Consider the following 17,321-nt stretch of genomic DNA (forward strand, 5'->3'; position numbering starts at 1 on the left):
TGAAATTAATAAACTTTGTTCTTCTGTGGATTTGGAGTATTTTTTTGTTCTCTTGTCTTTCTAACTCCACTCACTGGTTGATAGTAGGTAACCGTACCACTGAGTATGCAAACGAGGCGCCCCCGTCCCCGCCTCTTTTTTACGCTCCCTCATGTGATTGCTGTGTATGCTATGCGTCCCTGGCCTACCGGTGCTGTATGCGTGTGTGGACGGGGCTGCCTGAAGTGAGAGAGGCTGTGAGAGAGCCGTGCTGTGGCTTATCCTTGTCCTATGCGGATTTTACCATTGACTGTCAGGCCGAGCGGCTCGCATCACCCAGGGCAGGCCGGGATTTTATTCATCACCGTTCAAAGAGTCCCCCAAACGCGCACTACTCTGTGTGGACAGCTGGAGGATAATTGTGGTTGCCCTGCTTAGGAGGTTTCATTTGGGAGGAAAATTATCGACGCCGAGGACTTGGAGAGGAGAAAAGCAGAGAGGCGAGGATGCTCAGTGGGCAAGGCGAGAGATGAGCAGTGGGCATGGTAAGCTGCATGCTGTAGAGATGATGATGGGGAGGCATCTAGTTTCCTGAGGTTCTTGGAAAATTACTTTTCTCTTAAGTGAGTCCAAAAATTAATGCTATAGCAGTTGTGTTGCTGATGTAAGACAACTCCAGTAGTAGCTGGCTTTTCACAGGAATCTGCTTCACATGGCAGCACGCACAGGGAATCCACCGCAAGAGGGGGTGTGTTTGAGAGTGTGTGTGTGTGAAGAGGAGGGGGGGGGGGGGGTGCGTCATGCAGACCCACCATCGGCGCCTTCCCCCTCTCCTTTGCTCCCTGAAAAAATATGTTGATTCCAGTGCTCGAGAGGATTCTGGGGGAAATGAGCCTGTTCCGCTTACATTAATCTGAAGCTCCCTTTATCCCTAATCCTCACCATGATGCTTAATCTGACCTCCAACCTTAGCCTTACTGTAAGGAGTTTTCGTACTCCCAAACCTTGGGATCTAATATTCAGCCAGAAAACACATACGCTTTCACCTGCTTCAGCAGCACGCATGCGCATCCATAGACGTGGCCGACGGAGTGACGTTTGTGTTTGAGCAATTTGACGTGTCAGGTGGTCAAACTTAATCATCCTTACTTGATTTTCTTTCTCAATATGATAATTGTGCATTTTAATTTAGCATATTATAAAATCATTGATATATGCAGCGCTTTCCTTGAGGAGCTGGACATCACAGCTTAACTTGATTGTTTTGATTGTTGGGTTTTCTCTGTAATTATTGGAGGGTCTTTACCTTATATAAAGCTTATTGAGCTACACAGATTCTTCTCACCCAGCTGAGCCCTTTGCCCGGGATTCCTTCCACTTATGCACTCTGAGGATGCACGCATATAATATTACTTCCACAATGTGAAATATCTGTTGTGATATTCTCAGATAAGTGGATTTCCAGAACAGTAGTCTAAAACATCTCATGTAGTAGGATAGCACCAGATTGCAATAACCTGTGCTTGTTGGGGCATCTTTGTGTTTGTGGATCTGAGCTGAAGATGATTGCGCAGAAAGATGATACTGGTAAAGTTGCTGAGCATTACTTTCTTCTTTATGCCCTTTGTTCTCTCGCACTCCCTCTCTTGCACATGCACAGACACAGACCTTCTCAGAGTCATCGTCCTCTCACAGTTTTGCTCTGTGTCCCTGATGTGTGCATCTCAGGTCCTCTGTGCTTCTGCTGATGTTGGCTTTTCAGCAGGACAAGGCATCCTGTGACTTGTTTTAGTCTTTGTGAACTATTGTGCTGCAGCAACGAACAGCAAATTTAAAATCAAACAAAGCAAATTTATGGATGGATTAGTGAATGGCCCTCACAGGTACACATCCAGTTTGGACACACTCACCCATTCATATGAATGGGTGAGTGTGTCCAAACTTTGACTGGTACTGCATTGTCTGATGCTCATTCTATTATACATTAACATAATTTATATTTATATGTAAAGGATATAGGAAAATATATGGAAATTAGAATATGGTACTAAAAAGTCCCTAAAATCCAGTGCTGGTCAGGCTTAAATCACAATTACTGCAAGTTGATTGCAGGTGTGTGGAGCCCGTTTGTCTCGTAGCAGTACATCCATATGAGGATGGCATAAATTAATAAATAACTAACCATGTCAGAATATATAAAAGCTACTTTCAGCTGCTCCATTGTCACAAGGGGTCACCACAGCAGGTAGCTCAACATGTTTTGATTTGGCAGAGTTTTACACTGGATCTCCTTCCTGACACAACCCCAAAGGGGATTTGTGTTTCTGGCTGGAATTGAACCAGCGACCTTTCACTTGCCAAGCGAATGTGTTTACCACGTTATTCTTGTGCACTATCAATCACTATTATTATTACACAATCAAATAATAACATGCCTGACTCTGTATATATTTATATAGTGTGTTATTTATATAACATCCTGTTACTACATTGCCCAGCAGTCTGTTATAAAATGAGTTCCATCATAGCATTCAAAGAAAATTTGCTTTGTCTGGTATGTATTAAACTCTGACAAAAGCTTTTTTTCTGAATCAGTTATTACCATTATGTCTTCACTGACTTTTTTTTATTTAACTTTTATGTGACAAAGAGAAGCCTCAGTCCGATACAAAATCTTTTTATATATAGAGTGACCAGGTCATAACAGATAGTGGCACAATTAACAGGGTTGCAAGGATTGCAGTCATAGACAGAAGAATTTATTTGAAATTACCGACTCATGAAGGCATAATAAACTTGGAGGCACACACATCTGTCTGTCTGTCTATATATATATATATATATATATATATATATATATATATATATATATATATATATATATATATATATATATATATATATATGTGTGTGTGTGTGTAGTGAGCATCGGGAGACTGGACAATCCAGGCCTAACTATAAGCTTTAACTTGAACCTTGAAAGCAGGAGTGTCTCAAAAATCCAAACTGGGAGCCGACTCCGCAGGAGAAAAGCCTGAAAGCTGAAGGTTCTGAATGCAATCCTTATTTTAGAAATTCTCGGAACCACAAGTAAGCCTGTACTATTAGACTGAACTGCTCTGTTGGGATGTTATGATGCTGTGAGGTCTTTAAAATATGATGGGGTCTGATTATTCAAGTGTGTGAGGAGAAGGATTTCAATTCAATTCTGGATTTAACAGGGAGCCAATGAAGAGAAGCCAATATGGGAGAAATCTTCTCTCTCTTTCTAGTCCCTGTCAGTACTCTAGCTGCAGCGTTGTGGATTAACTGGAAGCTTTTTATGGAACTTTTACAACAACCTTATATTAATGAATTACAATAGTCCAACCTACAAGTAATAAATGCATGAACTAGTTTTTCAGCATCACTGAGACAGGATGTTTCTAATTTTAGAGATTTTGTACAGATGAAAGAAAGCAGTCCTAAATGATTTATTTAATGTAGCACTGAAGAACATATCCTGATCAAAAATGACTCCAAGGTTTCCCAGTGTTGCTGAACGTAATGCCATCCAGAGTAAGTATCTGGTTAGAAACCATGTTTTCAAGATTTTTAGGGCTGAGGACGATAACCTTAATTTTATCTGAATTTCAGAGAAGAAAATTACAGGACATCCAGGCTTTTATGTCTTTAAGACATGCAGGTAGATGAACTAATACATTTGTGTCATCTGGCTTCATAGATAGATATGTCTGGGTATCATTTACATAGCAATAAAGTTGTATGTAGTGTTTTCTAATAATATTGTCTACGGGAACCCTGTAATGTAAAACAAAAAGTATTTGTATGCAGATAATTTTCCCTGACAGAAATGTATTACAGTTCAAACTGTTTTCCTTGTAACACAATTCCAGTGTAACAAGTAACACCCCAGGTGAAGCTAGGCTGAATTTTATTTTCAGACTTATATTCTTGGGAAAATGATCATAAATGCAGAAATAGGAGATAATATATGAAGCCTGTAGACAAAACTCGTGCTTTTCTTACATGCATACACTGCACTGCAAAGGAGACTCATCTATATCGTGGAGTGCTTTCTGCTTTACAACCATGGATCTTTGATCAATGAGCTGAACCAGCATTTCTTTATGGTACGAAGACACAGGGTACATATTTGATTGCTACATCTGGCCAGTGTATTAAAACACTAAGAACCTGAGAGCTCTACCTTGTCATTAGAAATTGGCATGAAAAGAGAAATATTTTATTTGAAAATATTCAATATTTATATTATAAGTAATATATTTTCTATCATCTGACAGTTTAGTGAGCTGAAGATGGATGAAAAGAGATTTTAATTTAGTGGGGTCACCCTAGTTCAGCTTTGGTTTAGTAGGTTAATTATGTTCTGTGTCAGTGAAAGCTTATAGTCGCTGGCAGCGGGAGAGGTATCACAGGAACCCTTAATGATCAATTCCCTAATGTCCTTGGTGAAATACGAATTTGGAAGAACAAAATTGGGTTACAAGTGTGTGTCTGTGCACGGTGGCCTGAATAAAATAAGCTACTAAGAAGCTTCATCAAACACCTGAGTGCCAGAGTTTTAGCATGACCTACTTCTCTGTGATGGAGCACAAACTGGGAACCGCTCAGTCAGTCCCTATCATCAGTCACTGTTTATACTGTCATTTCACTGTTCTCTAATTGATGCAGGTAACACAGAAATCAAAGTGTCCGGTTAGCTCGTTGTGTTTAGTGGTAATGGCTGTGTGGCTTTTAGAGAGGCAGTGTCAGTCTGTTGATGGTTTTCCTGATACATTATTGGTGAATTATATTTTACTAAGGACCAGTCAAAAGATTGATTTTTCCAAAGATTTATTTTTGGTAGTATGACTCTATTTTGAAACCTTGTGGTCCTTCTATGTACATCACTGCATGAAAAAACAGATATTCAGCCCTGTAGACACCTGCAGATATAACTGATTCCCAGCAGTTAACGGCTGTTTACAGACTGTGAAGTCGACATTTACAGGTGGCAGAAACTGTTAGAAAAAAAAAAACCTTAGCGAGTCATAGGGAGAAATGAGCTAATAGCATCGTTTGTGATTGGTTGTTAGATCTGTCATTAAAATACAGGCTTGGTAATAATAACAAGCATAATCATCATCTGTGTTGTGTACAATATTGATATAAGGTGGCATATGAGTAAAACTGTAATCAATCACTTTATTGAAGCACAGCAGAAATAACAAGCAAACACAACAGCAGCAGCTGTTACAGTAACTTTAAAAGTATCCAGCCACTGTATGGAACATTTTTCCAGTCTGGAAACCACTCAAAGTCACCATTTATCAACATCAAAGGTCCACTCTGCTGAAGCTGTGGCGAGAAGCAGCAAGACCACTACACAGAATAGAGCAGGCATGAGTGACAACAAACAGGATAATAAGTCAGTCAGAGACAGTATGAAGGGATGAGTTTGGCTGGCTGCAAAGCAGCTCGCATATGCACAGCAGCTGAAATATCATGCCCTATATAAGATTTGCTTATTGGCTGTGGAGAAGCCCAGCTAATGAGAGCTGTCACTGGGCTGGGCTTTATGACCTGCCTGAACTAATGCTATGCTGGGCTGACTTTAGTGATCCCACAAGCATCATGTGGAGGTTCTGGTTAATTGCATCAACTAGTGCAGAATGAGAAATACATGAAGGTACTTCTTACTCCATAATGTTCATACTTTTATATGTTCATGTATCATCTTTATCTCTTTCTTGCAGGGGCATCTTACAACTCCCAACAGAAAAGAGGAGCCTTCACTGACATAGCTACCTCCCCACTCTTCTCCCCCTCCCATCTACGTTTTCCCTTTCTCCCCCTTTCTTAACCTGTTGAGTGTTTGCTTTTTGCCTTCTCTCCCTCCACATTTCCCATCATCTGTCACCATGACAACCTCAGCCCTGCGCAGGCAGGTGAAGAATATTGTGCACAACTATTCAGAAGCGGAGATCAAGGTATTGTATTAACTGAACTGTGTTCATTATTTATTAGTCATAGATACAAACAAAAACTCTGCTTCTTTTACTGCTGGCTATTATACATGTATGCAGTGGCACTGGAAAGCTCATACATGAAACATAAATGCACATCATTCCTCTGCTGCCAACGTGCAGGTTCGCGAGGCTACCTCAAACGATCCATGGGGGCCATCCTCGTCTCTCATGTCAGAAATTGCTGACTTGACCTTTAACGTGGTGGCGTTTGCTGAGGTCATGGGCATGGTGTGGAAGCGCCTCAATGACAGCGGCAAGAACTGGAGACATGTCTACAAGGTGACCATAGGAAAAGACACGAGTGTTAGATTTTATGTTTGATCTAACTGGAGGTGAACTGTAGCTTCTCTCTAACTGCTGGCCACCCACCACCACTCACTAGCTCCACTGAATAACAATCATGCATGTCTTATTTTGTTCTTTAAAATCTGAATGAAAATGTCAGTTGTAATGTGCACAGCAGAAATATGTTGACTACCAGTTTTAAGAATCAGTGTGGTAATCATGATTTGACTCCAGGCCTTGACTCTGTTGGATTACCTGCTGAAGACAGGATCAGAGAGGGTGGCCCAACAATGCCGTGAGAACGCATTCACTATCCAGGTATTAGAGTGCAACTAAAAGAACTTCAGCATTGTGAAACCCTAAGCACCTGAGCTGTTTTATCATTGTTTATTGATCATATCATCTTGACCACCGCACTGCATCTTCTCAACCATATTTTGAATTTTGCATTATTTTTACAGCTCAATTTTATACTTAAAAAAAAAAACTGTGATGTCCTTTGTGTGTGGTTCAGACCCTGCGCGACTTTCAGTATGTGGATCGTGATGGCAGAGACCAGGGGGCCAACGTAAGGGAAAAAGCACGCCAACTGGTGTGCCTCCTCCGGGACGAGGAGCGGCTCCGCCAGGAGAGAAGTCAAGCCCTTAAGACCAAGGAGCGAATGGCTGGTGGCGGCAGCGGAGGGGGTGGGGGTGGGGGTGGAGGTGGAGGTGGGGGTGGAGGTGGAGGTGGGGGTGGAGGTGGAGGTGTTTATGGAGGTATACCACCATCCTACCACCCAGGCAGACGCACAAGTCAGCCCAGCATGGCTGTGTTATACGGAGAGGAATTCAGCCGCTCAAGAGGCTCTCCGTCTTCCTTTAACTGTGAGTATTGTGGGTATTCAAAGTCTGAACTTATCTGGAGCACTGACCGTCCTCTATTGTATGATAACAAGTTGTGAATAAATAGATCAAGAGTTAAAAATACACATTTGAATTCTGGATCAGTGCCGCATTCCTAATGAAATGCTTTTTGCGCTGTAGCCCAGCACTTTGGACAACCGCATAGATTATCAATGCTGCTGTGTAGGCCTGAAAATATTCAGATCAGCTCCATACTTTTGGTGCTTCTTGTCTTTCTGGAGCTGCTCATGCATTCCCACATCAATTGTTTCTCCTTAAACAGTCTCATTCCATTCTCCCTAAAATCCTCACTTTTTCCCTCTGCAGCCTCGTCCTCGTCTCCTCGAGCCGCCTCAGACCTGGAGCAGGCTCGACCTCAGACCAGCGGGGAGGAGGAGTTGCAGCTCCAGCTGGCCTTAGCCATGAGCAGGGAGGAGAGTCAGAAGGTAAAACAACACACAACAACCCACATGCACACATGGTGTGATAATTAGAATTTCCTCAAATGTAGCTTCTGTCCGCATATACACACACACACAAAAAATCCCGTGTATTCAGTTCACACATGTTTTGTTGCCTCTTGATGATTCCAGTAATGAAAATTAAAATGTTGGAAACATTTTGAACATTCGCCCACCTTCAGCTAGCCCTTCCTTCCCCTGTTACCATAGAGATAGATGGAGACACACAACTACAGATTGCTTAAAGCTTTAACCTAACGGAGCATGTGCAGGTACACACACCTCAGAGCTCAGTGTAAAAAATTATAACCTGTGTGTGTCTTTTTGTGCATTTGATAATATGACTCATATGGCTTTACTGCAATGCTTTCTTACATGGAGAACCAAAGCTGCCAAATAAGTAAATACAGGTATAACTTTATAAAATGTCACAAAAACTTGATATTTCTTTTATGGTTTGCTTCTGTGTTAATTAACTTTGTACTAATTTATACTTATTTTCTTTCCCATTAAAGATAAAGACTACGAAAATTATTTTCAGCTACATTAGCAAAGCACCTCCAATCTCTTTGACTGGAGGCTGCCATTTGTGCTGTGCACCTGGTGCTAGTGAACCAGTAGGCACAACCTTGACTTCATGGCACGCTTTACAAGACAGCTCCCTCATTTGAAGAATAAAGAATAAATACACGAAGAAATGCAAAACACAGGAATAAATAAGTGGAAAGTAATTCAGTAGACAAGATGCAGGGAATTAAATTAATACATAATACATAAAGGAATAAATTAATAACTCAAATAGGAAATAGCAAATAAATTTGCACATTATTGTGACGTTGTGATGATGCGAATACAGAAGCAAATCAAAACAGAAATATCATAATATGCTGTATTTTAGAAATGTATTAACACTACATTAATTTGTAAACACTGTTTTGGTGCATTTATTGGCTTATTGAATTATCTTTTGAATCATTCGTGTATTTCTTTATTTTTGTTTTTGGCAGTTTCACTCCTTATTATATCCTTTTGACTAATGACTAATGTCTTCCTAACCTTTTCCTTTCTTTTCTCCTTCCCACCTGTCTCCTTTTCAGGATCTCTGTTGTGCAGATTTTGTTAACTCTCTTAAGAGACTAACAACATTAATGCCTGTCTTTTCTCGTACGAGTGCTATTTCAACTTTTATATGTAATTTGGAAGATTTTCTCTCTGCTTTGCTCTAAACCGGCTTCTGCTCTTTGTCAGCTAAATATTTCAACAGCGCTAAGAAGCCACCAGTGCTGCTTTCAGTCTACTTGGCCAACAGTAGAGAAGTGTTTTACTAATGCCAGTGTATGTGTGTATGTGTGTGTGTGTCTCTGTTCGTGCGTGCTGGTCTGCACTCATTGCCATGATGGTAATTTTGATGATGTCACAATACCGCCCCTGCAGGAGCAGCGCTGTCGCCAAGGAGACGAATCACTGTTACAGAAGGCCCTGGATGAGAGCCGGAGAGAGAGCCAGTCAGGGACGTGTGAGGTGAGTTCAAAAATGTGTGTGTATGTGATGGATGGTGTGTGTGTGTGTGTGTGTGTGTGTGTGGGTACATGCATGGAACATGAGTGTGTATTTGTATGAAAAGGTGGGCGGATGCATTTGTAGGTGGTTGCTGCAGGCATTTGGAGAAAGAAGTTGTGTATAGGCTGCGGACTATGAGATAGGGATGGACAATGAGACAGAAACAGCATAGTTCACCATAATGAGGGAGGTCTGAGAGGGAAACAATAGAAAGCTAAGAGGTGCCTGTCGAATGATAATGACTCTGTCGTGTATAACCTTGAGCTCAGCATGACATTTCCCTGAAAGCACACTTCTTAACTTCAGCACATCAGCTCCTTTACTCATTGGCCTGTCAACAAGCCAATCAGAGTCACTAGAAGTCTTATGTAAAGATCCCTGTGCACTGTAATTGGTCGTGTAACAAAATCATTGTTTTGCCATCGCTGAGAGCCAGATAAGCCTATAATGGAAAATAGAAAAAAAGGGAAAGGTTAACTTCTAAATGGTACTTTCACAAAATGCCTCACATACTCACAGCCCTGTATCATCACGTTTCAGCATTTCTTAAAAATCCTCTTAAGACTTGTTGTTTGACATAAAAAAAAAAAAAAAATATATATATATATATATATATATATATATATATATATATATATATATATATATATATATATATATATATATATATATATATATATATATATACAAAATATAAGTATATTTTATTTGCAAGTTACAGTTTGGTTCATCTGCTTTGTTTCTTTAAAAAAAAAAAAACTCTTAAAACTGTACTCTGTAAATAAATGCTAGACACAAACTGTCTCTTAAGTCTGATTTCAGTGTGATTGCACCAGAGACCTGCCTATACTACACTCAAGTCAAAAAATGTCATTGCAGCTTCAATATTAGCTGTAATGACACAAATCCTGCTCTTATTTCAAACTATTATGGGAGATATTCTCAGAGAAACTTTCTCCTTGCAGCAGATTAATGTGAAAGCAGCCCTCTAGTATGAAATTTGAATTTACAAAAAGCAAAACCTTTCTTTGATGGAGCAGGAATTTAAATAAATAAACTGATGTTTCTGTCTACCAACTTTGAAATTCCACATGCAAAAATCTGATATGAACATATTCGAACTGCGCAGGTTTATGTATCTAAGCAGCATACAACTCAGATCATCACAGTTAAAGTGGTATATTTATGGCATGTTCATTTGAAATGGCAGCAGGGATTTGTGTGCTTTTTTAATCATGCTGCTGAAATGTGATATTTCTAAGTAATTAAAATGTTATTTGAATTTTCAGTACATCAGAACAAAATTTGCTTGTTATTGTTTTCACTTCACATATCATTACAATGCAAATTCAGCACAGCATGGCATAGAATGACATTTGTATGAGAAGAAATAAAAATTTCTCTGCAGGTAGATATCTTCCTGTTTACTCCCCAATAGGATTCTCTTCTGCAACTGCAGTGCTGCAGAGTAGACTCTAAACAGTGCAACCTGACAAATTTATGAAATGATGACACTGTTTCTGAATTACCTCAAGCAGTTATTACTGCATTATGTAATGTATTCTCATTGCAACATACATACAGCACAAACACCAGGCACAAGATGCAGTTGCAGTGACTTTCTGATTAATAATTAATAAATTTCACTCTAGAATAATACAGAAATGAATTGTATAACTCAGAAGGACACCAAAAACACTCACAGCATGGTAGATGTGGTTTTTATAGCAGCAGTGAAACAAAACATTGACGTGAACTAAGCTCTGTATTGGTAAGGGAAGAATCAGTTTGACTTTAGAAAGTTGCCATTGTTCTATAAAAAAATGATATTTTCTCTTTATGGGTTAATAAAAATAAATAACATAGAGCTGTGTTTGGCTTTTTTGGAACACTGAATAGATTTTCCTGCCCCGAAAAGAAACATTATATTTCAGGACAGCTGAAAATTGTAACAAATCAATAACTCTTAACTGGAGCACCATCAGTGCTTTCAGTGTACAGTGGTTTCTTGCTCAGCTTGAATCTCAGATATTTCCATAACACATTTTGCCTCAGCTAATTCATTTAACTACAAAGTGAAATCATTAGTGTTAATGTAATTGTCAATGGATTTTACAGTCACACCAACTCTGCGAGGTCTCAGGCTCTCCTCAAAATTTAGTTGCACAAACCTAGAAGCACAAAAGACAGTCTTTGAAAAACTTTTTCCTTCATTTGTAGTCTGCCATGTTGGATCTGGTGGACATATTTGGATCCTCATCTGAGCCCCCTCCCACACCTAGTGACCCTTGGAACTCTGCACAGCCCACCAATAGCATCTCTTCTGACCCGTGGGACTCTGTAGGTAGGTGGATCGTTGCAGACACATCACATACAGGCCACTGTGATGCAAGCATTCAAAACAGCAGCTTCAAAGTGAATCTTATCTCTCCTAACAGCAGTCCACTCAAGCACTCCTGTGATTGGTAGCCCCTGGACAGCACCTCCCTCTTCCAACAACACAGCCAATCCTTGGGCTCCTTCTACCAACTCACGCACAGACCCCTGGGAAGCAGGGCCTGGGTCCTCCGGTGCTGTCAATCATGCATGGGACAGCCCAACAGATGGAGGTGCTTTCATCACCAGTTTTCATCAGGATACACACACACACACACACACACACACACACACACACACACTGATCGTTTCAATGCACGTCCAAAAACGTAACTACCACACTGCACTTCTGCTGTTTTCATCAATTCTCATTTTCCCATACAGACACTGATGGGACAGATCCATTCGCAGCACATGAAGAGGAAAAGCCTAAACAGGAGATTCCTGCAGTGTCCTCACCTCAGCCTGCAAGTCCCACAGGTACTATTGCACAAAATAGACAGAACTGTGGGCTTTACTGTAACATTTTGTCCTTACAGAAGCAACATATATGTGTACCAGGGATGGTTACAGTAACAATAACATCATGTAATATGGCCTTTGTTATGCTTGTGGTACCTTATTGTACCTTTAGTGGTACCGTGGCTTGTCACTGGAGCAGTACCCTCTGAAGTAATGGACTTGTACTTATTTCTATTCCTGTGGTTTGTACGCTACAAGTTTGTGGTGACAATTTTGTAGCAAAATGTATCGTACAAAAATTTATATTTAAAAAGTGGTGCAAAATTGGGTACCCATTAATGTAGATATTTTGTTATTGTTCATGCACAGGGAACTTTTCTTGTCTTACTGACTACTCAAAGCTTTATCTATCTCACATAAGCACCTGCAGCCAACTGAAACCCCCCAGAAATAACCATTAGACACAGACAGAGGCCCCAGGAAAATTCAGACCAGACATTTTTTGCTGTGAGGCTGCAGTGCTCACCTCTGCATCCCCATGGCAATGCTATACAAGACAGACACGTAATGAAACTCATTATAATGTAATAAATGCTTTTTATGCCAGTGCAAAATTAAAAATAGTTTTTTTTTTTAACCTATAATTTTATTTGCTTACTCGATATTACCCTAAAATCTAGAAGAAAGTGTGCAAAAATATAAATTTGACTGCTAGGGACTATATGTATCACGGCCTTTACAAATTTATATATAACTGTCCAACCAGCTTTCTGTAGGGACAGATATTTGAGATTGTAACAGCATTAAGTAGCTGGATAAAAAACAAATACCTTACAGTAGTGGTCTAGCACAAACATTACGAACTTGCAGCATATAACATCATGTTACATCATCTTTCCTCAAAATCAAAATTTCAAATTCTTTTTTCTATCTTGTGTAGATGCAGAGTTGTTTGGGACAAAACCAGAGTCTGACCTGTTTTCTGGCCTAGACTCCAAGCAGGATCCTTTTGGAACAGATCCACCAGTAAAACCGCTGGTAAACGGACGAGAGTCAGCAAGCCCAGAGATGTTTGACCTGTCACGGCTAGCACCCCCGCTCAGTGCCCCAGCTACACGTGTGTGTCGGACTCCGGAGGCTTTTCTGGGACCTACGGGGGCCTCGCTGGTGAATTTAGACACTCTGATACCCCCTAACCCCCCTACCAAGACGCACAATAACCCTTTCCTCTCAGGTAAAACACAAACTGTTCAACTTATATACATGCAGAAATATTAGTATTGTTATAAAACTTATTAGTTTTAAGTTTTTCAACTACAAAATTCTGTCTTCACAGGTCTGAGTGCACCATCTCCCACTAACCCTTTTCACTGCGACCAGCCTCGCCTCACCCTCAACCAAATGCGACCAGCCTCCACCTCACCGCTCCCCCCACATATGCTGTCCTACAGTCCGTCGCTGCCCCTTCCTCTGCTCCATCAACCTCCCATCCTCCCCTCGTCTCTCACACAACCTCCTGCTGGACTCCTGGACCTTCCCTCTAACCTCCCACAGCCCCTGCTGCCCCTCTCTCCACGACCAGCACCCCACACTCAGTCACAAACACACAGCCACAACCCCTTCCTCTGAGACTCCTGCATCTTTCGAGCTCTAGTCTGCAGAGGGAGACAGAATGGACTCTTTTTGGGTAATCTATGCTAACTATAATGAGACTAGTTTAAATGAGCCTGAACTGGATCCTGGTCTGATGTCATTGTGCACACTCGAAATAAACTTGGACAGGATGTATTTGTGTCTGTGTAAGGACACATCAGCTGCTATTTAACCTGAACTCTTGAAGAAAAGCTCGCTCACGCACACACACCTATACATGCACTCAGGCGCACTTTAGGGTGCATAGACACAAACATTTACACTGCACCAAACTAACAGGGTGTATCTCAACAGTCTCTCCAATGCCTTTTCCCCCATCAAAAGAAACAAGTCCAAGTACCTTTTCACTCCTGAACTATTCCTTTAAAAGATTGGGATGAAGCCACACACTCTGATTGTCTACGAAGATTCACCAGGATCCTTACCACTGCTGCTTCACCGACAAAAGCATGAATGCCTCCCACCCCCAGGATTCCCAACTATACTGTTCTCCTAAGCACCTGAGAAGAGCTCTTCAAACAAGTCAATCAGCATTTGAGTTTTCTGCCAGTTGAGAGAGTCCAAAAGTGTTACTGTAAGATTTAAGAAAGCATAGAGATCAACTAATCCATTCCCTCTGAACATATACATTATATTATTATATATTTTGCATTGCCTTGCTACTTTGCAGTCTCAATAACGTCTGATCCTAAGTTTGCTCAGTTATTTTATCCTCCAAGAGAAGAAGCCTCAACATGATCCAGATGGATTCAAAACTGGACTAATCTAGCCAAAGTTAGACTTTGCTGTCTCAACCTGTACCTAAACTGATCACTGATAACTTTTTGAACACCCCCACACACCCCCATGCCTGTCTCTACAGCTTACCCACCATGCATTCCCTGCTGGTGCATGTTGGCACCATTTATATGCGGGGTGGGAAATGAATTTTCCCCAGGAACCATGTGAGAAACTGGGACTGTTGTGGAGGGCAGTACTAATAAGCTGAATACAGTTCTGCTCAGTAATAATTTTATCACTTTATAAGCTTATGGGTGCAGTGCTCCATAACAGTTCCAGTTTCTCATGTGGCCCTTCGGGAAAATTAATTGCCCAGCCCTGATTTAGGAGGACCTCAGGGAGACTGCTCTGAGATGAGATTGAACCTTACTGAATTGAAAAGCATTTAACTAAAAAACAAACAAACAGGAGGATAGGTTATTTTATTTCTGATAAAAACATGGGTTGATGAGAAAACATACAAGATGAAAGGAAAAGGAAAGATGGATAGATATAAGGTGAAATGATTATGGATTACAGGAAGGAGAGAATCTGAGATGAATCAGAGATGTTTTGTCATCACTGCACTGAACCTGGACATGAATGTGAAATGCCTGCCAATAGATGCACACAGGCTTAGTACATATGTATTTAATAGAATGATATCGCTGTATTATTAAGTATTATAACAATAAATGGATGGTGTTTGCATTACAACTTCTAAAATATTGTCCTTTTTTTTTTTTTTTTTGTATGGCCACAGTTGTGTTCCTCCCTTTATCACTATAACCACTAGATGGTAGTGTTGTGTAAAACTGTTTTGATTCCCTGCTGGTTTTGCACCTATTCCACCAGGGCAACATCACTCCTGGGGTGCAAGATAGATAAGGTTACTTGTCTGGTAGTCAGCACACTGTAAGTTCCAAGAAGTAGTTCAGCTATTTCACAGTAATCACTGTGTTGATTGTCGCAGGATAACAGCTGATCTCTAGCCATGTGCAAACAGGTTTTTAATCTAGCCAAACATCTTAATTGTTGAACATAACTTTATTTAGGAAACTGAGTACCTCTATTTATCTTCTGTCTTTCTGAACAGGTTTGTAAAAATCCTTTCATATGTCCCATTTGTTATACACACGCATCAAGAAGAAATTCTAAAGAAATCAGATTTCTCACACTGTACTTTTTTTTTTTTACATTTTCTAAATCAATACATAATATTGCTGTCCCCAAACCCTGGAAATAAGGCTTTTAGTTTCCCAGATAGCTCTTGACTAACTTTGCTCAGAGGAAAATGTTAGTGGTGTTATAAAATGAGAGGCAAAGTTATATTTCCATGTTAATGTTCTGCTGCTGGTAAACATTTTCAATTCATCATTAATTTATTATGTTATTTTTCAACATACTGTACTCCAAACTGCATGGACTCCTGCACAAGATCAATTAAAACTACAACAAAGGCTTTCTTACAAACTCTCAAAAAGTCAAAATCTGCATTTCCAAAAGCGAAACTAAATGAATCGAGAAAACCCCAATCATGCCTGTACACCCAGACACACTCACACACACTTCCCTTTCTCTTTAATGTCTGGCATTTTCTGTCCAAACAAAATCAAGTGCAGTCTGATCAAAGATCTAAACAGCTGCAGTCCCAACCTTATGATACAGTAAATCAACTGGTGTGCACACTTGATATGCAACATTGCCATGTGGTGTTGATTTGGTGAAGGGGGGTGGGGTAAACAGGCAGCAGTGAGTTATTGTGGGAACAGTTGTGATAGTGAGTGAAGACTGTGTTCTAATGCAATAGCACCCAGTAGGTTTGTTAGAGACCTTGTGGGCCTGCGTTATGAGGACCTGGATCAACATAACCTCTGTTTGAACCTCTAAGATTGAAAAGTCTAAGTATTATAATTGTGTTATATAATCATGCATGGCTCACTGCAACTAGCCATCTCTATCAGTCAGAAATTAATATTTGCTTTTCTTCAAAGCCTCCAGTGCAACAATCTAGTGAGGATAAATGAGTGGTTTGTAATGGAAGGACTTGTGTTTTGAAACAATGGATTTAATAAGACTGCCATTAGCAGCTAGGAATAAAACACTGATTACACATACTGGCACATGAGAGCAAACAGCCCCTGTAGCAGGTGTGTGTGTGTGTGTGTGTGTGTTTGTGTGTGTGTGTGTGTGTGTGTGTGTGTGTGTGTGTGTGTGTGTGTGTGTGTGTGTGTGTGTGTGTGTGTGTGTGTGTGTGTGTGTGTGTCCCAGTGAATCTGTGCAATAAGTCTAAATATTCTCTGATTCCACTTAACATGTACTCAAGAATAATTCCTGATCTCGGTCCTAATCTAATGCCCCCTAAAGCTGTTGTTCCTGGCCTGCAGTCGTACAATTACAGGAACATTCAAAGTGATAGATTAAATTTAGTCTGACAGAGATGTTACAGGAACATGGGAACAATTATCCTGTAGGAGAAATTATCTCAACTTATGCTCATAAACACAGTGGGTATTCATTTAAAACAGTTTCTAAACTACATCCTGCCCAAGCAATGACCCAGTTAAGGAGGATTGTGTGTGTGTGTGTGTGTGTGTGTGTGTGTGTGTGTGTGTGTGTGTGTGTGTGTGTGTGTGTGTGTGTGTGTGTGTGTGTGTGTGTGTGTGTGTGTGTGTGTGTGTGTGTTTGCGCGCGCTCATGCAGTAAAATTCAGAACTTCATTAAAAATCATCTCAGGACATTGCCCAGAAGAGAAAGGCCATTTATGTCTTCATAAAGGGGATAATATGTGAGTTAAGCAGCTTGTGTTCCTCCAGGCTTTTGTCTTTTTATTGTTCATGAATAGTTTTATCAGCACGCAAACAGAACAA

The 17,321-nt window shown here is 40.4% G+C and overlaps 1 protein-coding gene across 1 annotated transcript; it reads left to right on the forward strand.

The window, feature by feature from the left end:
- Positions 1–299: 299 nt before the first annotated feature.
- epn3b (epsin 3b) lies at positions 300–15,114 on the forward strand. The gene is made up of 13 exons (XM_030738696.1): positions 300–524; positions 5,739–5,972; positions 6,132–6,290; positions 6,531–6,614; positions 6,811–6,988; positions 7,079–7,162; positions 7,508–7,626; positions 9,076–9,162; positions 11,422–11,545; positions 11,640–11,810; positions 11,962–12,057; positions 12,980–13,273; positions 13,376–15,114. The coding sequence occupies exons 2-13, from the start codon at positions 5,904–5,906 to the stop codon at positions 13,666–13,668; spliced, it is 1,758 nt and encodes a 585-aa protein (XP_030594556.1). The 5' UTR covers positions 300–524; positions 5,739–5,903; the 3' UTR covers positions 13,669–15,114.
- Positions 15,115–17,321: the final 2,207 nt, after the last annotated feature.

The sequence above is a fragment of the Archocentrus centrarchus genome, chromosome 1 (assembly GCF_007364275.1).
Source record: "Archocentrus centrarchus isolate MPI-CPG fArcCen1 chromosome 1, fArcCen1, whole genome shotgun sequence".
Classification (NCBI taxonomy): domain Eukaryota; kingdom Metazoa; phylum Chordata; class Actinopteri; order Cichliformes; family Cichlidae; genus Archocentrus; species Archocentrus centrarchus.

Bases quoted from the DNA above. Each gene is read 5' to 3' on its own strand.
- epn3b (XM_030738696.1), top strand. From the start codon at position 5,904: ATGACAACCTCAGCCCTGCGCAGGCAGGTGAAGAATATTGTGCACAAC. The intron at 11,546-11,639 runs GTAGGTGGATCG...CTCTCCTAACAG, and splicing joins TGACCCGTGGGACTCTGTAG to CAGTCCACTCAAGCACTCCT. The intron at 11,811-11,961 runs GTGCTTTCATCA...TTTCCCATACAG, and splicing joins GGACAGCCCAACAGATGGAG to ACACTGATGGGACAGATCCA.